Raw genomic sequence first — 27311 nt, forward strand, 5'->3', positions numbered from 1 at the left:
ACTACCTGACATTTAGAAGACACCTGAAGGCTGCCCTATTCAGGGAAGTTTTTAATGTGTGACATTTTAATGTATTTTTAATCTTTGTTGGAAGCCGTCCAGAGTCAGATGGGCAGGATACAAATATTATTATTATTATTATTATTATTATTATTATTATGACCGATCTTCTCACCTGAGGAACTGCCTGACAAACAGCCAAGGAGGAGCCCGCAGAACATAGTTTGAAAAATAGTTCGAGCTAGATGGGTTTTTGGGGAGTAAAACCTTTCTACACAATCCACCGTTCAGTCCCCTTTACTGCCGGGTTCCAGCTGGAAGAGCAAAATCAAGTGTTGGACTAACCGAAGAATGTTTTTTAACAACGGAACTACGGACAAAAACCAGAAAGTTGGAACTGGCTTTAAAAATATACAGGAAAAAGACAACAGTTAAAGAAAGCATCTTGAACAATTGGAGTAAAATCTTTTTTCACAGGAAGTTGCCTTTCCAAATAAGAAAAAGAAAAAGTCGGATACACTCGCCCTTCTTAATACTCACATTCTAAAAATATTTCGATTGACGTGACTAAGGCAGCAGACTTGCTCAAACCAACTCCATGCGCTGGCTGAACTCCTTTGTAAAGACCATTTCCCCGCCAGAGAGTTGTTTTGAAATGCGGGGCTCTTCTTTTCGCAGGTGACGACTGCAGGGACACCTTAAACCTGCTTCTTATGGCGATTTCCCGAAATAAAAGACACCATCGACTGCACATACGAAGCTAGTCTTCGCTCTGCAATGAGCGCATGGGCTTACTCGCCACCTAAGGGACTGCACAAAGCCAAAAGGTTTGTTCAGTGGTTTATTCTGCGCAACGTCCCCAAATGTACCAGCGAACGTCTCACAGCAAGGCTAGGGTAAAGTCTTCATTTCAGCTGCTGGGCCAGGCTATTTATAGAGCCGAGGACTTCCTTAAAATAGCCGTCATCTTCTCCTTCCTTTTGTTCGTCCGCCGCCAGCACTTCGTATTCTTGGCGAAGGAGGCTCAGTGTATGGCTGAGGCTGTGATCGGCTTTGTAGCTGTCCCTGCAGGAAGCTAGCAGAACATGCACAGTCTTCAAAACCTTCTCCCTGGCATCGTGCTCTGGCATCCTCAGGAGGTTAGGAATTATCCCGCACCAGCCTTGTTCGACAATGGCTGGGAGCAAGATCACTTGGCTGTATTGCTGGGCTCTCTCCCGGAACTGGTCGTCGTCATCCGGCAAATCCTTGAGCGACAGCTGCAATAAAGTTCCTTAAAATTATTATCCTGCACTTTCATTTATTTGATTTTGGTAATAACTTTTTGTTAATTTTTCAAAAGCTTAACATATATACTTCAATACATAAATCCGTCTTTTTCCAACTTCCCACCCCATTTTCTGCGGTTTTTTAATTTCTCTTCCCACCCCCCTTCTGCACAATATCTTCAATGCTGTATTCTCTCATTCCTTCTGTTGCTCATATGTCAAATTCTGCTCATGAATTCGTCATATTTACCGTATTTTTCGCTCCATAAGACGCACTTTTTTCCTCCTAAAAAGTAAGGGGAAATGTCTGTGCGTCCTATGAAGCGAATGCGTGTTCCCTGGAGCCCAATTGCCCAGGGGTGAAAAGCAGATTCTGTGTTTTTTTTTAGAAAGAGGGAATGGGGTGTTGAAACAAAGCTGCTTAGCAGCTGATCAGCAAGCGATCAGGAGAGGAGATAGGGGACTCTAGCGATAAAGGAGGCTGCCAGAGCATGAACCATAAAAATCATACATCCACTGTTTCGTTCAGAATATTTTTTTTCTTGTTTTCCTCCTCTAAAAACTAGGTGTGTCTTATGGTCAAAAATACGGTATATATTTCTTTAAACAGTCCAAAAAAAGCTTCCATTCTTCAACAAAGGAGTCATCGTCAAGTTCTCTTATTTATTTCAACCACCTTGGACGCTGCTTCGCTTTGCAAATGTGCTAGCAGTTTTATCACCGGGCCTTTTGCTGTTTTGAAATCCAATTTGCAAACATCCACGATGTGTAACCCTTAAAGGAAAGGAAAGGAGAAGCTCTTCTAAGGATTGAAATCAACCAGACCAGAAGCTGGCTGCAACCCGGGCTGGATCTAGACACATTAAAGAAGCATTTCAGTTAAACGCGTTGTAAACTTTGCATGAGAAATTGGATTGGGAAAAACAGAACTCCACAGCGCCATCTGGTGTCACAGTGCTATAATGCATATGCAACGCATATAAAGCGCTTTTTCTTTGCTAGTGTAGCCGAGTCCCTAGTCCGATCTATTTCATCCTTCTGTTGCTTCCACAAGGAAGCGGCAGCAGTTACCGTATTTTTCGCTCCATAAGACACACTTTTTCCCTCTTAAAACCTAAGGGGAAATGTCTGTGCGTCTTATGGAGCGAATGTGTGGTCCCTGGGGCTGGGAGGGGGGACCCGGGCTTCCCTTCCAGCCCCACAAGCTCAGGGAGCAGTGGAAAGGCTGAACACAGCTTTCCGGTTCCCTCGGGCTGGTGGTGAGGGAAACTCGGCTTTCCCCACTGCCAGTCCCACAAGCATTTCCGCTGCTCCCCAACCTGCTCTTTGGGTCGAGCAGCTCTGGGGTAGCCCGCGAAGCCTCCGCAGGGCAGCAGGGAGCCTTCATCCCGCTGCTCTGCGGAGGCTTCGCGCGGCTATCCCTGGCTTTTGCGGGAGGTGGGGGAAGGGACAGAGTGAGGCTCTCTCATGTCCTCAACCTCCTGCAAAAGCCCCCAAGAGCTGCATTATTTTTTTCTTGAATTCCCTCCCCCCCAAAAAAAGTAGGTGTGCCTTATGGAGCGAAAAATACGGTAGGTGTGAAGAAAAAGGAGGAAACAGGCCTTTCCCACACAGGGAGCTCACCCCAATCGCCCCCCAAAAACCAAGCTCCCCCAAGCTTATCAAGCTCCCCCTGCTAGATGAGGGCTACTGCAGTGGTAGTCAAAGAGGAAATTGCTCTTCTTCTTCCACAGGAAGAATCAATGTGAACGTAGCCAAGAAGCTGAGCTCCAGCGGCAAGACTCCCGCATTGGCACGGCCAGCCGGCCAAACATGTGCAATAAAAGGGTTGCTTACAGCATGGTGCTGCGAGAGACAAAGCTCAGGGAGTTGGGGTGCTGTATTTTTTTTTAAGCATTCCTGCGCTTTTTTTTTTTTACTTGGCAGCCTCCTGTGGTAATTGCTATATATGTGCTTCATTAATTAGATCTTAATCGCAAGGATCTCCTAGCTACTATATTATCATTAAGGAAGATTGCTCTTCTCAACCCATCGAGACAGAGTCAAATCAGCCAAATTATAGGGGAACGCGCCCTGGGAACATGCTATGCTCCCCCGCATCTTGGGCTGCGCTAAAGACTTCCTGAGATGCCTCGCTGTAACCTGCACATTGGGAATAGCCCAACGCAGGCAGCAGGCCACAGTCGTGTTTGCAGCAGCTGTAGAAAACAGGGTGCTAGGTGATGAAATGGGTGCATGAGCCAAAAGGACAAGCAGAACAGAAGCAATGCATTCTGCAAAGCCAGGGGGCCATTCAGGCCCGAGAGACTCGAGGTGTGGTCAAAGCGGACTCACTCAGATGCTCTTTGCAAGACCTGCGAACTCTGCCATCCAACCCCACCCTCCTTGCCTTTTCCTACTTGCTATATCTTGAATTTGATGCACAGAAGTGCAAGGCGAAGCTCTACCTCTCTATCAAATCGGAACCGGTGAAGGCGGTGAAGGTCCTGGAGGTGGTTGGAGGATGGATGGCAGCTAACCGACTGAGGTTGAATCCTGACAAGACAGACGTACTGTTTTGGGGGGACAGGGGGCGGGTGGGTGTCGGGGCCTTCTCGGTGGTGACGCCCGCCCTGCTGAATGCCCTCCTACCAGATGTCAAGGAAATAAACAACTATCTGGCTTTTAGAAGACATCTGAAGGCAGCCCTGTTTAGGGAAGCTTTTAATGTTTGGTGTTTTGTTCTGTTTTTAGTCCTCTGTTGGGAGCTGACCAGAGTGGCTGAGGAAACCGAGACAGATGGGCGGGGTATAAATAAAATTATTATTACAGTAGTACCTCAGGATGTGAGCGGGATCCATTCCGGAGCCCTGTTTGCATCCTGAATAGAATGTAAGATGCGACGGCGCGTCTGTGCATGCGCGGATTGCGTTTTGCCAATTCCACGCATGCGCGTGACATCATTTTGAACATCTGCGCATGTGCGAGCGGCGCAACCCGAAAGTAACGTGCTCCGATACTTCCGGGTTGCCATGGAGCACAACCAGAAGCGCTCAACCTGAAGCACATTCAACCTGAGGTATGACTGTATTATTATTATTATTATTATTATTATTATTATTATTATTATTATTATTATTATTATTATTATTATTGAGCCAATGGCTTTTGAGGAAGTAGGTCGTGCCCAAGCTCATGTGCAATGGGTTAAACAACATAGGCAGGTTCAACTGCACCTTGAGATGCAGTCTTCATCTCCTTCCATCATCAGCTGAGGAACTGGATGAAACTTCCAGCAGGAGATACCAGCCATACACTAAATTAGGAGTGGAGAACCTTCTGTCCTCCATAAGTCATTGCCCTACAGCTGATCTCCCATCGTTCTGACCTTTGCTGGCTGAGGGCGATGCATGTTGTGGAGTCGAACCTCATATGTGGAGGGCCACAGGGCTCCCCCATCTGTACACTAAACAAGCCTATGTACAAAAATGTCACACTAGGTAAAGGAACCTCTGACCATTAGGTCCAGTCATGACCGACTCTGGGGTTGCGGCGCTCATCTCGCTTTATTGGCTGAGGGAGTCGGCGTATAGCTTCTGGGTCATGTTGCCAGCATGAATAGGCCGCTTCTGGAGAACCAGAGCAGCGCACGGAAACGCCGTTTAGCTTTCTGCCAGAGTGGTACCTATTTAAAAAGGTAAAGGTACCCCTGCCCGTCCGGGCCAGTCTTGCCAGACTCTGGGGTTGTGCGCCCATCTCACTCAAGAGGCCAGGGGCCAGCGCTGTCCGAAGACACTTCCGGGTCACGTGGCCAGCGTGACATCGCTGCTCTGGCGAGCCAGAGCTGCACACGGAAACGCCGTTTACCTTCCCGCTAGAAAGCGGTCCCTATTTATCTACTTGCACCCGAGGGTGCTTTCGAACTGCTAGGTTGGCAGGCGCTGGGACCGAGCAGCGGGAGCGCACCCCGCCGCGGGGATTCGAACCGCCGACCTTTCGATCGGCAAGCCCTAGGCGCTGAGGCTTTAACCCACAGCGCCACCCGCGTCCCCATTTACATGCTTTACCTATTTACCTGCTTGCAATCTGACGTGCTTTCAAACTGCTAGGTTGGCAGGAGCAGGGACCGAGCAAATTCGAACTGCCGACCTTCTGATCGGCAAGTCCTAGGCTCTGTGGTTTAACCCACAGTGCCACCCGTGTCCCTAAATGTCACACTACTGAGCTCTAGAAAAAGGAAATATTCAATAAACAGAATAATGCATTCAGTGGATGGCCTCTAATTTGTAACTTGCCAAACGCAATCATCCACGGCTTTTGCAAAGTTTTCCCTGTAAAGAGATTCTGGGCAATGATGAGTCATCGATATAGAGCAAGATAATTGCCTTTTCCAGAGGAGACACACAAGGTTTGAGCAAGCGGATTCAGAGCTGCAACTCTGGAAGACTTAGTTTGAATTTCTGTCTTTGGACGAATTAGCCAGGCAGCGGGAAGCCAACCACCTTCTTGCAGGGGGTCAGTAATAATGCCCTAACTTGCAGGATTTCTGTAAGGGGTGTTAGGTGAATCATTTTTAAAATGGATGAGAGCTGGGAAGACTCTAGCAAGTTGCCACCTGATGCCGTCGTGGTGTCAGTGACTGACAGGTGAACAGCCACCTGCCAATGGAAGGAGGTCACACTTATTTGGCTCCACCGTTCCAGTTCTTCTACTCCTGTAGTGATGAAAATACAGCGCTCTCTCTCTCTCTCTCTCTTCCCCCGCCCCCCTGCTAAAAGTAGGGTTTGGATGAATTTCTCCTTCCAGGGACACCTGTCTCGTCCCCGCTGTTATTGTATTTTAGTGTTCTGTTAGGAGCCGCCCAGAGTGGCTGGGGAAACCCAGCCAGATGGGTGGGGTATAAATAAATACCCGGGGACTGCCTCTCCCAGTATGCCCCACGGAGAGCCTCAAGGTCCATAAATAGCAACACCCTAGTGGTCCCGGGCCCTAAGGAAGTTAGATTAGCCTCAACCAGAGCCAGGGCCTTTTCAACATTGGCTCCGGTCTGGTGGAACGCTCTGCCTCATGAGACCAGGGCCCTGCGGGATCTGATTTCTTTCCACAGGGCCTGTAAGACAGAGTTGTTCCGCCTGACCTTTGGCTTGGAGCCAATTTGATTCCGTCCCCCTCTTTCTTTTCCCTTTCTCCTCCTGTGATGAGGCTGCATTTTAATATTTTATTGTTTCAATATTTTATTGTTGTATTTTAATCTTGTTTTTAAGTTGTATTCATTCAACTTATTTTTATTATTGCTTGTTAGCCGTCCTGAGCCCGGCCTTGGCTGGGGAGGGCGGGGTACAAATAAATATTATTATTATTATTACTCCCGCTAATCTGTGCCGCACAACAGCTCCGCTTACCTTTTCCACGACTAAGTCATAGAGAAGCGTCACAATGCGGATGTGCAACATCTCCGTCCCTTTCTCTGTGCACAGATGCCGAAGCACTTGAAGGCCTCCAAGCTTGAGGAACTGTTGCTGAGCGTAGGGGAACTGCCGCAGCATGGACGACAAAGCAAAGAGAGCCTGGGAACAGAACACAACAAGGGCGTTGGCGACGTTTCTGGTCTGCCGAAAGCTTTCCCGCACAACTCCTCCGGCACGTGCCCCCCCAGACCTCCCTTGCCCCTAATAAACAATTTGTCTATACAGTGGTACCTTGGGCTAAGTATTTAATTCGTTCTGGAGGTCTGCTCTTAACCTGAAACTGTTCTTAACCTGAAGCACCACTTTAGCTAATGGGGTCTCCGGCTGCTGCCGGAGCACAATTTCTGTTCTCATCCTGAAGCAAAGTTCTTAACCCGAGGTACTATTTCTGGGTTAGCGGAGTCTGTAACCTGAAGCGTCTGTAACCCGAGGTACCACTGTACATTGCAACTTGGGAAAACCAGTCCGCAGCGGGCATGGTGTGAATATTTATCTTTATTTGTGTGTTTGTGGCATTTCTATCCCCCCCCCTTTTCTTCAAGGAGCTCAAGGTGGCATTACATAGTGTGGCGTTTGCTCTCCTAGGTGTGTGACATCATACTGGGTTCATAAGGAAAGGGTTAACTAAGTGTAAAATGACTAACCAATAGGAACCCAAGGGGAGGAGTTAGAGTTGTTGAGAAGTCAGTCTGGAGTTAGAGAAGAGACAGAGAGGATAAGTCTGTGGGCTGGGCTGGTCTGGTGTGAGAGTGAGAGAATCTGTTAAGAGGAGTCAGTCAAACAGTTGATATACCGTATTTTTCGCCCTATAAGACGCACTTTTCCCCCTCCAAAAATGAAGGGGAAATCTGGGTGCGTCCTATGGGGTGAATGCAGGCTTTCGCTGAAGCGTGGAGAGCGAGAGGGGTCGGTGCGCACCAACCCCTCTCGCTCTCCAGGCTTCAGGAAGACATCCGCAGCCTAGGCAGCCCTGCGGGAGGTCCCGCGGGGATGTCTAGGCTGCAGATAGCAGCCTGCTTCCCGGAGCGTTGGGAACCCTGAAAGCAGAGCGCCCGGCACTTCGGGAACACATCCGCAGCGTAGGGAGCCCTGTAGGAGTTCCCTGCAGGGCTCCCCACGCTGCGGATAGCAGCCTGGCGCCCGGCAGGCAGGGCACCCTGAAGCAGAGCGCCCCGCACGCCGGACAGACATCGGCCAGCCCCACAAGCTCAGGGGACAGCAGGGAGGCGCAGCGCCGCCATCCCGCTTTTCCTCGACCTGGTTAGGTTTCCCCGACCTGCTTTTGGGGGGGAAAATTCCTTTATTTCCCCCCAAAAAAACTAGGTGCGTCCTATGGGACGGAGCATCCTATGGGACGAAAAATACGGTTATCAATCAGAAGGTATTAGGAAGGTATAGGCTGATAAAGAAACTAAAGTTAAGAAAATGACAGGATTATTATCTGAGAAACCATAAGCTTGTTAATGCTTATAAAATAAACTTGTTTATTTGGTTCAATTTTAACAACTGTCTGGACTCAGTGTTTTACCCGAGAGTAACAGGTTGGTGGCAGCAGGAAAGCGAGCACAGTGGTGGCACAGGGATCAAGAGACCGTTAAATGTCCGGGGACCCTGTGTGATCGCCACAAAAGGTTCTTCCCTTCTTCGTTTAATCCCCACAACAACCACGTGAGGCAGATTAGTCTGAGAGGCAGTGACTGGCCCAAACTCACCCAGTGGGTTTCATGGCTGAGTGGGGATTTGAACCCTGGTCTCCAGAGGTCTTAGTCCGACACTCCAAATACTGTAGCACATTGGTTCTCAAAGCAATTTGCAGAACAAGCCCTCTAGTGAAGTAAAATGGAGTAGAAGAAGAAGAAGAAGAAGAAGAAGAAGAAGAAGAAGAAGAAGAAGAAGAAGAAATTCCAAACACAAACACACACACACACCCACTATGTGGATGCTGCTAAACACTTGAGATGGACACACACATTAAAAAGAAAACAAAAAAAAGTACAATATACTGCAATAAAGTAACTTTGGTGGACTGAACGAGGATGTTCTCCACTCTCTGCCTCCCTTCCCTCTAGGAGATGGTTAGAACACTTTGTCAGATTAACAATACGCTCAGTGTAGCTTTCAGGAACATGCCGTAAAGATATTTCTGCAAGTGCAGCTTTATATAAGGGTCTGCATCTAGTAAGGGATTCTCCCCCGGGAAGCGTTTCGCTGTTACATGAACCTATCCATCAGTCTCTTGCACCTTTTTTTGTTTCCCTGTGGCAAGCAAGGAACTCGGGGTTCTAAACACGGGGAGAAGGGAGACCTATCCCAGGGCAGCCTTTGTAACATTCTTGGCCTGAATACAGTAGAGCCTCACGAATTAATACAAGGCGCTATGTATTTACTCTGCCGTTGCAAAAGGGTCTCTGAATTCAGCGCAGAGGCTCAGAGGGAACATTTGTGGCTGGCATCAACAACGGTAACTCGGCTTGAGAAGATAAGGGTAACTGGATCTCATGCACCAGGGAGTAAATTGATCGCTGAAGAAGCAGCAAAGAACCGACCCTCTCGGGCCCATCCGTCCTGAACATTTAGCTGGGGGCATTATCAGGCCTTGCCCCTTACAAAAGCATCCGATATTGGTCACTGCTGGAGGCGGATTACTGAGCTGCATGAAGCAATTATCTCATCCCCTGAATGTCTACTCCGATGTTCGTTAGCCTCCGAAATTCAAGCCTGCCAGTGGGGTGAGTTAAGTTTCCTTCCTGAAAGTCTGTACCGTACAGGGCAGTCTGCCCCGCAGCACTCTAGAAAACAGACCACGCAATGAGAGCGCCTTGCCTTTCAAAAGGGTCTTGGTGCTGCGGATGCAATCACAAAAAGCCAATCCTAGCAACGTAACCCAGGAAAGAGCATGCAATTGCGCTTTCTTTATAATTCCCAGAGAATAGGCATGCTCGAATTGATGTTGTTGTTGTTCCAGCAGAGAATGAATTCAATTAGCACAACATAAGAACTAAGGACAACTGGAATACAGTGGTACCTTGGGTTACATACGCTTCAGGTTACAGACTCCACGAACCCAGATATAGTGCTTCAGGTTAAGAACTTTGCTTCAGGATGAGAACAGAAATCCTGCTCCAGCGGCACGGTGGCAGCAGGAGGCCCCATTAGCTAAAGTGGTGCTTCAGGTTAAGAACAGTTTCAGGTTAAGAATGGACCTCCGGAAGAAATTAAGTTCTTAACCCGAGGTACCACTGTACATAAAGACCCTTGCACATTATGGCTATATATTGACTCCAGTTAACAGAGGGACTTCCACCGAATCGTAGAGTTGGAAGAGACCCCGAGGGCCAGTGTGGTGTAGTGGTGAAGAGCGGTGGACTCATAATCTGGTGAACAGGGTTCGCGTCTCCGCTCCTCCACATGCAGCTGCTGGGTGACCTTGGGCCAGTCACACTTCTCTGAAGTCTCTCAGCCCCACTCACCTCACAGAGTGTTTGTTGTGGGGGAGGAAGGGAAAGGAGAATGTGAGCCGCTTTGAGACTCCTTAGGGTAGTGATAAAGCGGGATATCAAATCCAAACTCCTCCTCTTCTTCTTCGTCGTCTCTAGTCCAACCCCCTGCAATTGCAGGAATATGCAGCTGTTCCCATACCAGGATCAAACCCGCAGCCTTGGCATCATCAGCACCACGCTCTAACCAACTGAGCTATGTTCAGTGGGCACATGTTTGAACCTTCTGATCGCCGTCAAAATTTATTCGAACTGATTAGGTGCCCAGTTTTGCCAGTAGGAGGTGGAACCTAGATATACTTGCTTTTCCTTATCTTGGGATCCTATGAAGATTACAGGACAGAGGGGAACCCAACAAAATGTGTGTGGAAGGGGGAACATGTTAATGTGGCCTCTAATATATCTCTAGGCCACACATACTCCCATCGCACTGTTTCCTGCTCTCTCAAAGCTAATTTTATTTCAAAATACAGCACTGGAGCTCTGGGGCATGCTTTAGATTGTAGCTGACTGAGAATCTGGTTCACGGAGGAATAGAAAGGACATTTTTTTCAGATCCCACAAGGAGAAAAATGTGCTCGGACCTACACATGTGATGTACAAAAGGTGGATAACCAACTTCCTGAGTAAATTTGCAACCCTGATAAGGTTGCAAATAGTCCTGCAAAACCCATCCTCTACATGCACCCAACACTGAACTAATTCAGCACGCAAAGATATATAATATAGTATTTTCCCTCCATAGCGTCATTTTCAATCTAACATATACTGGGAACCACTGGGACAGATGCCTCTCTAAGTGGTCTGATACTATAGCTGTGCAAAAGCACGTCAGATAACCGGCCCTCTCAAATTAAATGAGATTATCAAGTCTGGAAATGACTAGGTCTGGCTACTGGAGGAGGAAGATTGCAGCCTAAGGAGCTAAACTTAGCTGTCCAGTGAAGGGATGCAACCATTTTTAATTTGAGGGGTGACTCTTGTTCAGTGCATTGGCCTGATCTGTTTGCACAGCCAAAACACAACCTAGCCTTAGGTCTACGTACGTCCACCTACAGAGGTCTACAGGCGTTCTCGTACAAAATGCAATTATCCAAGCTGCTCCTGAAAGACAGCCAAGCACATATTGCTCTCCCCTTACCTTTTTCTTCACAGCCAGGGGCTGATCTGTGGCCAAAATCACCAGCAGTTTTTGCAAAGCGCCTCCCTCAATCGCAGCGACTTGTATTTTGGGGTTGCTGGGAAGAGAAATGGAACTCATTAGGCTCAGAGATACTTCGGTGTCCTGTAAATTTTGCTGCAATCCGACTTCTACAAAAGACAATTGCAGGGCAGGTTACTCTGAGAAAGATACTGCAAGGTTTTAAACGAAGCCCTTGAGTCCTATTGCTATCAGTCGAAAGCGTCCATGTTTATTTTGCCTCGCAAGGCGCCACCTGCTGACTGAAAATGCAAGCAGCTCTAGTTCATTTCTCACACGGAGTATATACTGTATTTTTTGCTCTATAAGACTCACTTTTTCCCTCCTAAAAAGTAAATGGAAATGTGTGTGCATCTTATGGAGCGAATGCAGGCTGCGCAGCTATCCCAGAAGCCAGAACAGCAAGAGGGATTGCTGCTTGAACAGCAAGAGGGATTGCTGCTTTCACTGCGCAGCGATCCCTCTTGCTGTTCTGGCTTCTGAGATTCAGAATATTTTTTTTCTTGTTTTCCTCCTCCAAAAACTAGGTGCGTCTTATGGTCTGGTGTGTCTTATGGGGTGAAAAATACGGTATTTACCTGTGTGGAATACGCACGTCTGCAGAAATAAACAGGAACACCCCCAACTGAAAACAATGAAGTTACTTGCCAGCTGTTGCAGGCTCAATAGCGCAGGGATCATCTTGCCTTAATAGGATTTCATCGGACAGTTTGGTCATCTTAGAATTACAGTGCAAGAAAGACGTTTTTGCGTTTCCCTCCTGCTCAGAAAATGGCTACAGACCAAAAGGGTGCCTCTGGTTCACACCTCCATAGTCACAAGTGAGGATGTGTAACATCTGCAAAAGGCTGGAGGGGGAGCACGACAATCTTGAGGCTTCCTCCTCCCCTTTTCCTATCCAAATCGTTGCACGGGATAAAGGGTGTGTCCATTTGGAAATTCCCAAGTCCGGAGCATGTGAGCTCGAAATGCCGCCACATGGAACTTCTGCGACCTCTTGGGAATACAAAACCACGTCCCTCGTTCACACGGGAACACTCAAAGTGGAGCATCAAGACTTTACGAGGTTATTTCATTCGAAATAATAGGTAAAGTAAAAAAAAAAGGGAAAAGGACCCCTGGATGGTGAAGTCCAGTCAAAGGCGACTATGGGGTTGCGGCGCTCATCTCGCTTTCAGGCCGAGGGAGCCGGCGTTTGTCCACAGACAGCTTTCCGGATCATGTGCCCAGCAGCACTAAACCGCTTCTGGCGCAACTGGACACCGTGACGGAAACCAGAGCGCACGGAAACACTGTTTATGTTCCTGCCACAGCAGTACCTCTTTATCTACTTGCACTGGTGTGCTTTCCAACTGCTAGGTGGGCAGGAGCTGGGACAGAGCAATGGGAGCTCACCCCGCCAAGGGGATTCAAACCACCAACCTTCTGATCGTGGCCACTGGGCCCATCACCTCCTGGCAAATAGAAGGGGAAGAAATGGAGGCAGTGAGAGATTTTACTTTCTTGGGCTCCATGATCACTGCAGATGGTGACAGCAGCCACGAAACTAAAAGACACCTGCTTCTTGGGAGAAAAGCAATGACAAACCTAGACAGCATCTTAAAAAGCAGAGACATCACCTTGCCAACAAAGGTCCGTATAGTTAAAGCTATGGTTTTCCCAGTAGTGATGTATGGAAGTGAGAGCTGGACCATAAAGAAGGCTGATCGCCAAAGAACTGATGCTTTTGAATTCTGGTGCTGGAGGAGACTCTTGAGAGTCCCATAGACTGCAAGAAGAACAAACCTCTCCATTCTGAAGGAAATCAGCCCTGAGTGCTCACTGGAAGGACAGATCATGAAGCTGAGGCTCCAATACTTTGGCTACCTACTGAGAAGAGAAGACTCCCTGGAAAAGACCCTGATGTTGGGAAAGATGGAGGGCACAAGGAGAAGGGGACGACAGAGGACGAGATGGTTGGACAGTGTTTTCGAAGCTACCAGCATGAGTTTGACCAAACTGTGGGAGGCAGTGGAAGACAGGAGTGCCTGGCGTGCTCTGGTCCATGGGGCCATGAAGAGTCGGACACGACTAAACAACCACAACAGGCAACCTAAGGCCCGTGGACTGGATGCGGCCCAATCGCCTTCTCAATCCCACACACGGACGGTCCGGGAATCAGCATGTTTTTACATGAGTAGAATGTGTCCTTTTATTTAAAATGCATCTCTGGGTTATTTGTGGAGCATAGGAATTTGTTCATTATTATTTTTTTCAAAATATAGTCCGGCCTCCCACAAGGTCTGAGGGACGGCAGACCAGTCGATGGCTGGAAAAGGTTGCTTTTAGTAGTGTTTCTTGTAGGCTTTATGTAAACTTCCATTGCCAGCAAAGGTATAAGAACCTCGCTGAATATGAAATAACGGTTTTGCACCTTTGGGCCTGCAGTGAACTGCAATGAACATTTCCAGTTCTTATCGAGGCGAAAGGCTTTGGCAGAAAGAGGCATCTGAAAAAATGGCAGTGGGATGAAAACAAGCCCTTTAATGTAAGCAAGAAGTGCCAGCTACCGTATGAGCTTAACACTGCGACGCGAGAAACATTTCAGGACCGTAAGTGGCAGATGGATGTTGGAAAACCACGGTATAATCAAGCAATGCAATTGGAAGTGAAATATGACTAGCGTAACTTGAACCAGTGGAAATGAGATGTAGGCCGTAAGGGGCACATGAGGCATTTGGGCTGAGGCTTTAAGTGTCACAGCAACTTGTTCATAAAACACTCCGCCACAGATTGCTGCTTCAGCGAAGGAATCTCTCCCCCTACCCCAGAGTTTCATTTTTACAGATTATTCCATTAATCTGCTCACTTAAATGTCACATCTGTTCCTTAATATTTTTAATTCAAGCTCATTTTCCACCTCTCCTTGGCTCTTCTGTTTCGATTAACTTGACGATTTATTTAAACACTTATTATCCGGAGCTGCATAATCTTATTCTCGGATCAGTCTTTCAGCTCAGAGAGAATAGGTGCTTCCTCCACAAAAGTCAAGGTGCACCCAGTCATATGCCGTTTCCCTCGAGGACTGAGAGAGGAAAAAATGGGCTGAATTCTCTGGAGATCAGTTGGCACTGCAATTCTTCCCTATCACACGACTTTCAGACTTCGCCTTTATTCCACGGAGCTAAATGCATCTTTAAAAGTAGAGACATCACCTTGCCAACAAAGGTCTGTATAGTAAAAGCTATGGTTTTCCCAGTAGTGATGTATGGAAGTGAAAGCTGGACCATAAAGAAGGCTGATCGCCAAAGAATGGATGCTTTTGAATTATGGTGCTGGAGGAGACTCTTGAGAGTCCCATGGACTGCAAAAAGACCCAACCTATCCATTCTGAAGGAAATCAGCCCTGAGTGCTCACTGGAAGGACAGATCCTGAAGCTGAGGCTCCAATACTTTGGCCACCTCACGAGAAGAGAAGACTCCCTGGAAAAGACCCTGATGTTGGCAAAGATGGAGGGCACAAGGAGAAGGGAATGACAGAGGACGAGATGGTTGGACAGTGTTCTCGAAGCTACCAGCATGAGTTTGACCAAACTGTGGGAGGCAGTGGAAGACAGGAGTGCCTGGCGTGCTCTGGTCCAGGGGGTCACGAAGAGTCGGACACGACTAAACAACAACAAAAATGCAGTCTCAGACCTGTTTTGCTTCATCAAAATTGCAGCAGCAGTGTGAGCCTTCAGATCATGCAAAACTACCCATCTCTAGAAGATCCAGGCAGTTCCTCTGTTCTGAATGCAGCATTAATGGACAAACGATACACGATGAGTGATAGTCAATGTTAGTCATGATCAGAGTAGATCCATTGAAATCAACAGGCTGAAGTTACTTGTGAAATGGATTTCAATGGGTCTACTCAGAGCATGACTAGCAGCGGCTATCACTCCCATGTTATGTGCTTGATTTGCCTATTGGGAAAGTGCCTTTCACAACCCTCAGACTCAACTGGATCCACTGGGAGCCATTTGAAACAGAAGTAGCATGGTTTTCAATAAGCATGTTACCATTTGTCACATAGCAGGGAATTTCCTTCTTAATCGGGCCAACTGGACGCGGGTGGCGCTGTGGGTTAAACCACAGAGCCTAGGACTTGCCGATCAGAAGGTAGGCAGTTCGAATCCCTGTGACGGAGTGAGCTCCCGTTGCTCGGTCCCTGCTCCTGCCAACCTAGCAGTTCGAAAGCACGTCAAAGTGCAAGTAGATAAATAGGTACTGCTCCGGCAGGAAGGTAAACGATGTTTCCGTGCGCTGCTCTGTTTCACCATAAGCGGCTTAGTCATGCTGGCCACATGACCCGGAAGCTGTACGCCGGCTCCCTCTGCCAGTAAAGCGAGATGAACGCCACAACCCCAGAGTCAGCCATGACTGGACCTAATGGTCAGGGATCCCTTTAAGGTCCTCCTGACCTGGACCGTAATGTGTGGCAGAGAAACAAAAGACCCTACCCTGTGATTTCACAACAGGCCCATGTGTTAGGATTAGACTGACAGATACTGCTATTTAACTGTCAAATTGGAATAGGTTTAGGAGAGATGAAATCATATCCAAAAAAGTGCTGAATTTGCTTCCCTCCCTGTAACCTCTTGCCAGTGATATTATACATATGGTCTTTTATCCGTGAAACACTTGATCCATATAAATGCACTCAGCTGCAAGAATATTTAAGTCTCCTTCGCACAGACAAAACAGGCCCCAGCTCGATTCTATCCTTCGCACAATGTACTTGCAACCCTGACTCAACAACCCTCATTTTTAATGATGTTTTGTATTGTGTTTTTAACACGTTATCCTACTAGCACTCAGAAACAGGATTTCCTGGCCCCAGTATACTGTCTGGGAATCGGGCCCCTGCATCCCCTCACCCCAAATCAACCTATCGACAAGATCTGCTGCTTATGTACTTATATATTCACTTAACTCTAGCCTACCTCACAGGGTTTCTGCAAATATAAAAGGGGGAGATCACGTACATAACCTTGCACTTCTAGGTGGAAAATATACAAATATACATCACACGGTATAGATATATATACACACACAACACTCTGCCAACCTCGAGAAACAAAAAATAATCCTTGTGTAAAAGCACAGTCAAATAGGAATTTTAAATATAGGATTTATTTATTATTATTTGCTGCTTTGGGAGGACACACTTCTAAGTCCCAGCTGCGGGTGGTCAACATTCCTTCCTCTGACTGCTAAGCAACCGCGATTAAGCATCCTTAGCAATGGTGCTGCCTGCTGAGCCAACACCTTAAAGCTTCCTCTGTGTTTTGTTTTCTAACTTTGGTTTTGGATTTGATATCCCGCTTTATCACTACCCTGAGGAGTCTCAAAGCGGCTAACAATCTCCTTTCCCTTCCTCCCCCACAACAAACACTCTGTGAGGTGAGTGGGGCTGAGAGACTTCAGAGAAGTGTGACTAGCCCAAGGTTAAGTTACCATTTGTCACATAGCAGGGAATTTCCTTCTTAATTGTGCCAACTGGACGCGGGTGGCGCTGTGGGTTAAACCACAGAGCCTAGGACTTGACGATCAGAAGGTCAGCAGTTCGAATCCCTGTGACGGGGTGAGCTCCCGTTGCTCGGTCCCTGCTCCTGCCAACCTAGCAGTTCGAAAGCACGTCAAAGTGCAAGTAGATAAATAGGTACCGCCCAAGCAGCTGCATGTGGAGGAGTGGAGATGCGAACCCAGTTCACCAGATTACAAGTCCACTCCACCGCTCTTAACCACTCCACCACACTGGCTCACTTCCTTTAGGAGTGTCTGATTGACTTATTTTTTTAAGAAAGCTAAGTATCTGGTGTCCCTGCTAGCTTGGGGCCTGGTACATGTCCACCCCCCCTTTACCCCCCCCCCCCAGTCGGCAGCCCTGCTAGCACTTAACTGTTGGAGGTATGCGAGGGGGGCAGGGAATTACGATTGCTGGTGTTGCTATTTGTATTTGATCGATTTAAGCCGGTTTTTCTTAAGAGCTGGCCCAGCACAGGAGAGGTTTCCCTACTCCTGCTCTGTTGTCTATTAAAAAGTTGGAAACCTGCACAGAATACTGCAAGAGGCACTACAGTCCCCATCACCCCTCACTACTGGTCTTGCCAGCGAGGGATGATGAGAGTTGTAGTCCAAAGCCACTTCCGCCCTTCGGAGAAGGTGGAGTTGCGGGCTACACAGCCCCACCATGCGTGCGGCAGCTGGAACCCAGCCCCGCAAGATTGGGGGGATTCCCAGCCGCATCACCTCCTGGCCAGCCAATCAGCTGGCTCTGGGGGTGTGGCCTGCCTTATTTAAAGCAGGACGTGGCCGGGGATCTCCCTCTTTGCCGCCTGCCAGCTTTTCCCACCCTCCCACCCTATAAGGTTTCCATTCCTTGACCTTGCTATGGACCTTGGTTGGTCGCCGTTGAGGGGCCTGGTAGGAATTTTTCCACTTGGCAAACTGGCACCAGCCACTTGGTTTTTGCCTACCTCACAGCAAATCGTCACAACTTTCTTGGTATTGGTGGTTCGGCATTGGTATAGTTCTGCAGATAGAAGAGGGGAGGAAGAGGGGAGGAACCTGCCCCGCGTATTGAAGGGTAGTCCATTAAAGGATTTCAGGGGGGGGGGGCATGACCCTGTCTGAAGCCTAGGGAGGTGAAGTCCTAAGGCACGCCCCCTATCAGTGACCCTGGGGGAGTTCCTAGTTGATGTGCGTCGGCAGGACTCCTCCTACTGGTGGTTAAACCTTCCCGGACTTCAAGCGGATGGGCTGAAGTCGAATATACAGTGGTACCTCGGGTTAAGTACTTAATTCGTTCCAGAGGTCCGTTCTTAACCTGATACTGTTCTTAACCTGAAGCACCACTTTAACTAATAGGGCCTCCCGCTTCTGCCACGCTGCTGGAGCACAATTTCCGTTCTCATCCTGAAGCAAAGTTCTTAACCCGAGGTATTATTTCAGGGTTAGCGGAGTCTGTAACCTGAAGTGTATGTAACCCGAGGTACCACTGTAATAGGTTAGGACCAATGCCTAAGCCAATACTGCTCATCACCTGTAACCAATAAAGTTGTGGCCTTATTTAGCCCATTAACCTTAATAATTGTGTCATGTGTCATTATTTCCACTGGGGGGGGGGGGACTCGCCACACAAACTAGAGCTGGAGACTCTAGATTGGGAAACACTGGATTAAAGGAACTCAACACCCCAGCCTCCCCGGCTTCAGCGTCAAACCTGAACAATGCCCGCTTTTAGGGTCCCCTCCTACCGCTGCAGCAAACCCGCCACCCTAACTCAACAACGGCGAGCCTGCGGCCTTCTCTGCCATTCACCTCAGGTCTTCCTCCCCATCTCAACACGCATTTTGAGTGATTATACCTCCTTCCCAGAAACCCTCCAGCCTTCAGACGCCGCCTGCATTTATTTCTACCCGAGTTTTACAAATGGGCTTTCGAAATGAAATACTGCCGACATTTTCCGGCCTCGGAATCGTTTTGTGAATGGGATAATAATGAGCGTGTTTGATTGAATGTAGAGGGGCGGAGGAGGGTTATGTCTCTTATGAGTATAGCAGGACGGCCAGCTGAGCACAGCATGGGTTTGATCCTTCTCCCTTCTCCACGCCCCCCCCCCTCAGCAAGGTGTGATGCGGCTTGTTTGTAAAGTAGTTCCTTTTGTTCTCCTCCGAGCACGACTCTCTTCTGGTACGGAGGCCTGCCCCCGGCAACTGTTGCCATGGTTTTTACACTTCAGAGGGCAGCTGTTATTTACGTGGCAGCGGCTATGAAAAATGGTCAAGGAAGCCAGGAGCCCCCGCTATTTTCCACGTTGGATCCTGCTGCCTCCCTCCTGATCCGCGCCAAATTAAAAGTTGTACCGCAGAGAAGTCGGTCGATGTGCACAGGGGAAGTCGACGTTTCCTAAGAGGGAAGGGAAGCCTTTGCCCGAAGGGAATGCATATTAGAAGCAATGCTTTTCAGGGAAAACCCACTTTTCAGAAAATCCTTCCCCCCTATACAGTACCATATTTTTTGCTCTATAAGACGCACCAGACCACAAGACGCACCTAGTTTTTGGAGGAGGAAAACAAGGGAAAAAAATATTCTGAATCTCAGAAGCCAGAACAGCAAGAGGGATCGCTGTGCAGTGAAAGCAGCGATCCCTCTTGCTGTTCTGGCTTCTGGGATAGCTGCGCAGCCTGCATTCGCTCCATAAGACGCACACACATTTCCCCTTACTTTTTAGGAGGGAAAAAGTGAGTCTTATAGAGCAAAAAATATGGTATATACAGTGCTATTTTTCTCGCAAGAAAAGAGGTGCCGGAACTCACCATGAACACCTCCCTTGTTCTCTTAGAATAGGGATGCGGGTGGCGCTGTGGTCTAAACCACCGAGACTCTTGGGCTTGCCACTCAGAAGGTCGGCAGTTCGAATCCCCATGACGGGGATTTTTACCTTGTACCTTTCTCTTAGAATGGCAATAGTGCCCACCTGAGAGGTGCCCGAACTATCTGAGAAGAAGGCCACGGTTCACAAGAGACCCATTAAAACATGACTCCATGCCAGCCTCAAATGGGAGCGGGTAAGAAGAGAAGAGAAACCAGGCCAGGCCAAGCTAAGTGCCTTAGCAGCACCGAAGCGTTCTCCCCAGGACGCAAGCATGGGCAGTGTGCAGTGCTTTTATTTTTCTTTAAAAAATGTTTAGAGGTACTCTCATTTTGACTCAAGAAAATCACCATTTTATAGTTCAAATCGGGGTAAATAAACACAGTAAACTGACAAAAGTATGAAGAACATGCATTACTCATATTGAGATGCTGCCCCTCAATGAGACAAAACTTTCGCCAGTAAAACACCACACATCCACATGCCACACTGCTTCACATATTAAACGCCCGCTTCCGTCTCAGGAAACACCAGGAAAGGAAATAAAGCCGCCATCGGGGGTAGCAACAGAACTAACAATTCACCATGCTAGAGAAGAAACTAATAAAAAGAAACCAGTTTCTTCTCCCGTTAGATTCACAAAATGTTTAGGGGTATGCATACCCCTGCGTCCCCCCAGAAAAAAAGCACTGGCAGTGTGTATGGAGGTCCTGGGCTGGTCCAAAGGAAAGCAGACCAAGACGTTTGGCACCTTCCTTGTCGGAAGGAAGGGACTTAGAGACTTCATTCCAGACTTGGAAAGAAAGTTGGAAGGTGCCATCCAACCATCTTAGGGACTCCACTCCAGACTTGTGTAGGGTTTACTCTTTAGCCTTTTCTTCTCCTGAAGACATCGCTGAAGGCAGCAGAGGTTTAGGGTGAGAGTTTTCCTTCTCCTAGATGGGCTCTGTCAGGAGTGTGTGCAGGAGCCGGGCCCTGTGACCAGTAGGGCTTCGCAGGACTGGGGCCTTCCTACGTTTGTTCTGGAGAGGCAAGGCGAGGTCGCACAGGTGAGGCTGCTTGGTAACTCACTGCAGCTGGTGGCTAGAGCTGGGAGGGGATATAAGGTCAGCATTTCCCTTCGGCTCTTTGCCACAGCAACACGCTTCCTGCCTTGCTGTGTTTGGCTTCATGACTCTTTGCTTCTTGACCCTCAGACCCTTGACTTCGTGACTCCTTGCTTCTTGGCCCTCGGACCCTTGACTTCTTGACTCCCTGCTTCTCTACCCTTGGACCCTTGACTTCTTGACTCCTTGCTTCTTGACCCTCGGACCCTTGACTTCTTGACTCCTTGCTTCTTGACCCTCAGACTCTTGACTTCTTGACTCCTTGCTTCTTGACCCTCAGACCCTTGACTTCGTGACTCCCTGATTCTCGACCCTCAGACCCTTGACTTTGGGACTCTGCTTCTCGACCCTCAGACCCTTGACTTCATGACTCCTTGCTTCTCTACCCTCGGACCCTTGACTTTGTGACTCCTTGCTTCTTGGCCCTCGGACCCTTGACTTCGTGACTCCTTGCTTCTTGATCCTCAAACCCTTGACTTCATGACTCCTTGCTTCTCTACCCTTGGGCCCTTGACTTCGTGACTCCTTGCTTCTCTACCCTTGGACCCTTGACTTCGTGACTCCTTGCTTCTTGACCCTCGGACCCTTGACTTTGTGACTCCTTGCTTCTCTACCCTTGGACCCTTGACTTCGTGACTCCTTGCTTCTCGACCCTCGGACCCTTGACTTCGTGACTCCTTGCTTCTTGGCCCTCGGACCCTTGACTTCGTGACTCCTTGCTTCTCGACCCTTGACTTTGTGACTCCTTGCTTCTTGGCCCTTGGACCCTTGACTTTGTGACTCCTTGCTTCTTGGCCCTCGGACCCTTGACTTCGTGACTCCTTGCTTCTTGGCCCTCGGACCCTTGACTTCGTGACTCCTTGCTTCTCGACCCTTGACTTCGTGACTCCTTGCTTCTCGACCCTCGGACCCTTGACTCCGTGACTCCTTGCTTCTCGACCCTCGGACCCTTGACTTCGTGACTCCTTGCTTCTCGACCCTTGACTTCGTGACTCCTTGCTTCTCGACCCTCGGACCCTTGACTTCGTGACTCCTTGCTTCTTGACCCTTGACTTCGTGACTCCTTGCTTCTCGACCCTCGGACCCTTGACTTCGTGACTCCTTGCTTCTCGACCCTTGGACCCTTGACTTTGTGACTCCTTGCTTCTCGACCCTCGGACCCTTGACTCCTTGCTTCTTGATCCTCGGACACCTGACTTCGTGACTCCTTCCTTCTTGATCCTTGGACCCTTGACTTCGTGACTCCTTGATTCTCGACCCTCGGACCCTTGACTTCGTGACTCCTTGCTTCTCGACCCTTGGACCCTTGACTTTGTGACTCCTTGCTTCTCGACCCTCGGACCCTTGACTTTGTGACTCCTTGCTTCTCGACCCTCGGACCCTTGACTCCTTGCTTCTTGATCCTCGGACACCTGACTTCGTGACTCCTTGCTTCTCGACCCTCGGACCCTTGACTTCGTGACTCCTTGCTTCTCGACCCTTGGACCCTTGACTTTGTTACTCCTTGCTTCTCGACCCTCGGACCCTTGACTCCTTGCTTCTTGATCCTCGGACACCTGACTTCGTGACTCCTTGCTTCTCGACCCTCGGACCCTTGACTTCGTGACTCCTTGCTTCTCGACCCTCGGACCCTTGACTTCGTGACTCCTTGCTTCTCGACCCTCGGACCCTTGACTTCGTGACTCCTTGCTTCTCAACCCTCGGACCCTTGACTCCGTGACTCCTTGCTTCTCGACCCTCGGACCCTTGACTCCCTGCTTCTCGACCCTCGGACCACTGGCTTCTGGACTCTTGTTTCTGCTCCCTCAGCCAGGACTTTGATTGCCCATAGACTGGACCGTGACAGGCTCCCTTTCCTGCTTGACAAGCCCCTGTTGGAATTCTCGCCCGTCTTGAGGTATGTGCCTATCTTTTCAGGCACCGGCTGAATTCCTTAGACCTCCCTCCGGCGACTCCCGGCAGGAAACAACATACTCGAGGTCCGTTCCGGCGATTTTCCTCAGGCTGTGAGGAAAACACACCAACTGCTCCTCTCTCCCCTTTGGTGTCCCCAGGGAGGGGAAAGAAGCAGACAGAAATCTATTTACATCTTTTATTCCTGTCTTTTACTTCAGTACAGAGAAAACATGTCTGCACTCATCAGCAGTTAGAATAAACTCCACCCATGTACGTCCTGTACAGGTCATATGACAAACCCACTGAGCTAACATCCGGTGCTCAGTACAGAATGGACTGCCCCTTTGTTCCCATGGCAACAGTCACAAACTTCCTGTTTGGCTTTCCAGCCACAAGCAGCAGTCTTGGCTGCTATAGCCTTTGCTTGCTGCCGCATTGCTGCTTTAGAATAACATACTCCCCCTAAAGTATCAATGCGTGCTGCGAGCAAAGCGTCATCCAGAGAAGAAAACAAACAGTTGTTATACTTATAACATTCCCCTGTTGTTTCAGTTCCACCCTTGGAACTACCCGCCACTGGTTTTACCAATGTACCTCTCTGGTTGTGTGACTTCCAAGGAATGAGTGCTTCTGCATTACCTTGGTTAGCAACTCTCTGTTGTGCCTTTGTCTCTGACTCAGACACAGCTTCAATTTGACCTTGGTCGTTTACAACAGCAACAGCTAAGTTAGCAAACTCTTGTGAATACCTCTTGGGTGGTACACCCTTCGTTGCTCTCTCAGACCTACGTAAGAGGTGCTGCTCTTCTCTACTTTCTGGTTCAGCCTTTGGACTCTTTGGAGAACCAGTACCAATTGTAAACAGTGGTTCATCCTCCTCTTCTGAGGGTCTAGTCATTACGTGAGATTTCCTCTCAATGACTGTGACAACTGAGCTGTCTGAGCTATCGCTGTCATCATCAGTACTACTGAACTCAATAAGATCAAACTCATCATCATCATCATCAGAATCATCATCACCTGTGGGAAATGTGTGAACAATCACTCTCTCCTGTTCAGGAGCACTCTCTAGAAATTTTGTGAGAATCACCTGACCAGATTCGGACAAAATTACTCTGTAGAGACCCTTTTCATAACCCACAAAAATGCCTCTGGCATTCTTTACCCCACCTGGAGCTTCTGTCCTCACATGAGACCCAAAAACCTTGAAATGGGCAACAGAAGGTTTTCTGTGGAACAGTTTCTCAAAAGGAGAACATCCCAACTCTTTTGAAAACTTTCTCAACCACGTGTAAGAGAATGACATTAGCGATTCAGCCCAGTACTCATGTGGCAGATGTGAACTAAGCAATTGCGCTTCCATTCCCTTTTGCAATTCTTTGTTCACTTTAACACAAACACATTTGTTCCAAGCTTCTTCGGAACTAGCAGTTTTGTGTCTAATCCCTTTCTTCTTCAGGAACCTCTGGAAAACCTGTAAAAGAAAAATTGGCTTCTCATCTGTGCAAAGACAATCTATGTCAGCATCATGCATATTTTTAACCTTTTCACAAAACTCTTTAAACCTTTCTAAGGCTTCTTTCGGTCTCTCCAAAAGATAAATCCAGACAAAACCTGTGAAAGAATCAACACATATTAGGTAATACTTTGCATTGCCTCTAGATGGTGCTAAAGGACCAATCACATCAGCATACACCCGCTGAAATGCCTTGTTGACCCTCAAGGTCACCTGCTTGGCGTTTTTCTCAGCTACACCTGCAAAAGAGATCATGTTAGAATCACAAGAATTACATTCCATGTAATCACTTTGATCAAAAGTCAACAAATACAGTCCATCTTTCTCTTTGGCAGAAAGATACAACTCTCCATCTTTGTAGATCTCGCAGTTCTCATCATCATAGGACAGTTTTAGTCCCTTCTTGGCAATCTGCGAAACGCTGAGCAGATTGTACTTCAACTCTGGAACCAAATAAACATTGCTTATAGTCAAGTTCAGACTTTTAAGATACACAGTTCCAATTCCGGTGGCTTCCAGCTTTTGACCGTTGGCTAGTTGCACAGCGAAGCTTTGCTTCTGAAACGTAGAAAATAGTCCTCTGTGTCCTGTCATGTGAACTGTGGCGCCCGTGTCTAGGACAAAGAAATTTCCCGCTTCTGGTGTGGCTTTTAGCGACATCAAAGCTTTTGCAGTCTTTGCCTTTGGCTTGGTGTGACCTTTGTCTGACGCCTCAGACTTTGCGGAGCTCGCCTTAGTTCCTCTGTTCTTACGTGGCTTCTTGCAGTACCGCTGAAGATGCCCAGTCTGGTCACAATTGTAGCATCGGACAACGTTTAAAGCTTCAGCGCTTTCTCCAGTAGCTACAGCAGTAGGGGCGTTAGAACTCCGTTCTTTGCTCCCCCTGTCCTTGACTTCCAGGGCGGCAAGTCTGTCATGTTCACAAAGAACCACGGCAAAGACCCTCTCCGAAGTCAAATCCGCTGCTGGGAGAGACCCCAGCTGACTGGCAACTGTTTTGTAAGTCCGATTCAGACTGTTGATCACCATGAAGCAAAACACTTCCTCCTGCAGACGGAAATTACGTTCCACCATCTGTTGACGCAGAAATTTCATTTCCGTCAGGTGCGCTTGAACATCTCCATCAGGCGCGAGCCTCAGGTTGGTCAGCTTCTCAAAATATAGCAACGCTGAAGAACCTGCATCTCTCTGATGTGTCCTTCTCAGCGTGTCCCAAACATGTTTCGCGTGCAGTAAATCTTGTATGTGGATCAGCTGCGAATCTGACACGCACAGAATTATAGCAGTTCTGGCCTTCACATCCTGTGACTCCCAAGCACGCGTTGGTGCTGCTGGAATGGGGTTCTCAATCACTTCAAACAGTCTCTGATTCTGCAGCAAGGCCTTCATCTTGATTGACCAAGATGCATAATTGTCACTGGTCAGGAGGGGCGGAGAAGGCAGAGCTCCCTTCTTTGCATCCATCTTGAGTCCTTGCATTGACTCTCAAACACAAGCCTCTAAAATCCAATAGCTGGCTTGTTTACACTCTGTGCCACCTGGCAGCTCTGAACGCTGGCTGCGTTGGAATTTTCCAAGAGCTCTTCAGACTGTGTAGTCAAAACATTCCATTTTAACTTTCACTTCTCCTCTCTGAGGCATAGCCTTCGTTGCTAAGCAACAGCATTCCTTTTCCTTGAACAGGAAACCACAGGAATGTTTGGAATGCGGTTTCTCTTTTGACTGGAGCTGTTTTTCTCATCTACTGCTCCCCGTGAAGCAGAGAATAACTCAATCTGCATTCACTCTTCTAAGCCCGAAAATCCCATACCTGGGCTCCGTTGCTTGGCTTTCAGATTCTTCTGGTCAGCTTCTGGCTGCAGAGAATCAGCCTTCTCACCTCAGGCTTCCATGGAGGCCACTTCTTGATGCAGAGGTCGATGAAAACAGCAACCGGCGTCTGCTACCACTGTTGGAATTTTGGCCCGTCTTGAGGTATGTGCCTATCTTTTCAGGCACCGGCTGAATTCCTTAGACCTCCCTCCGGCGACTCCCGGCAGGAAACAACATACTCGAGGTCCGTTCCGGCGATTTTCCTCAGGCTGTGAGGAAAACACACCAACTGCTCCTCTCTCCCCTTTGGTGTCCCCAGGGAGGGGAAAGAAGCAGACAGAAATCTATTTACATCTTTTATTCCTGTCTTTTACTTCAGTACAGAGAAAACATGTCTGCACTCATCAGCAGTTAGAATAAACTCCACCCATGTACGTCCTGTACAGGTCATATGACAAACCCACTGAGCTAACATCCGGTGCTCAGTACAGAATGGACTGCCCCTTTGTTCCCATGGCAACAGTCACAAACTTCCTGTTTGGCTTTCCAGCCACAAGCAGCAGTCTTGGCTGCTATAGCCTTTGCTTGCTGCCGCATTGCTGCTTTAGAATAACAGCCCCACCTGCCCCACACTTCCCTTTATTTACAGCTATGTACAAAGAAATGCAGATCCCGGATGTGTTACAGGATCTCTCCACCCCACAGAAGGCAGGCCGCATACACTGAGCTGTTTAACCCTGTAGGCTCAGGTTCTCCTCACAACAGCATGTGCAGAAACTGCCTTCTTGACTAGTGGTCTCTTCCACTCAATCCTCCAGAGCCCGTCTTTGCATGCAGGGGAAGCCCCTAACTCATTGAGAGTTTGAGACCCGTCAGCTATCCTCACGGGGTTTAGCCGGCTAGTCAAAGCCATTTCCCGGGGTGTGGCCACTGCTGCACACTGACAGCTTCAAGGACCCACAAGTGAGAGCAGAGGGCAGGTTGGGGACCAAAGGTGGACTAACGGCAACGTGTTCCCCACCGGAGGTATAGCCTCCAACGCCCCATATACCATAATAAATTGGTTAAACTTTTAAGGTGCCACAAAGCTCCTTGCTGCATTTGCTTCAGAAAACAGCTACTCCTCTAGAAATTATAAGCACTTGCTAAGCGGCTAAATGAATTGGAAAA

The 27311-nt window shown here is 48.4% G+C and overlaps 2 protein-coding genes across 3 annotated transcripts in view; both read right to left on the reverse strand.

Annotated features, from left to right (window-relative positions):
• Positions 1-828: 828 nt before the first annotated feature.
• Positions 829-27311, reverse strand: part of SIL1 (SIL1 nucleotide exchange factor) — a 61607-nt gene continuing 35124 nt past the window's right edge. For both annotated transcript variants that reach the window (XM_081906374.1, XM_081906375.1), the window contains 3 exons: positions 11354-11450; positions 6650-6814; positions 829-1259 (listed from right to left, as the gene is read on the reverse strand). In XM_081906374.1, the coding sequence (XP_081762500.1) occupies positions 906-1259; positions 6650-6814; positions 11354-11450 (616 nt within the window). In that variant the 3' untranslated portion in view covers positions 829-905. The remainder of the gene's footprint in view (positions 1260-6649; positions 6815-11353; positions 11451-27311) is intronic.
• On the reverse strand, positions 20921-27054 carry LOC309366276 (uncharacterized protein; the record flags this gene model as incomplete). Its single annotated transcript, XM_081904728.1, has 3 exons — positions 20921-21002; positions 21274-22714; positions 26993-27054. The coding sequence occupies 2 exons, from the start codon at positions 27052-27054 to the stop codon at positions 21382-21384; spliced, it is 1395 nt and encodes a 464-aa protein (XP_081760854.1). The 3' UTR covers positions 20921-21002; positions 21274-21381.

This window comes from Podarcis melisellensis (assembly GCF_964234715.1).
Source record: "Podarcis melisellensis genome assembly, chromosome: 3".
In the NCBI taxonomy this organism is placed as follows: domain Eukaryota; kingdom Metazoa; phylum Chordata; class Lepidosauria; order Squamata; family Lacertidae; genus Podarcis; species Podarcis melisellensis.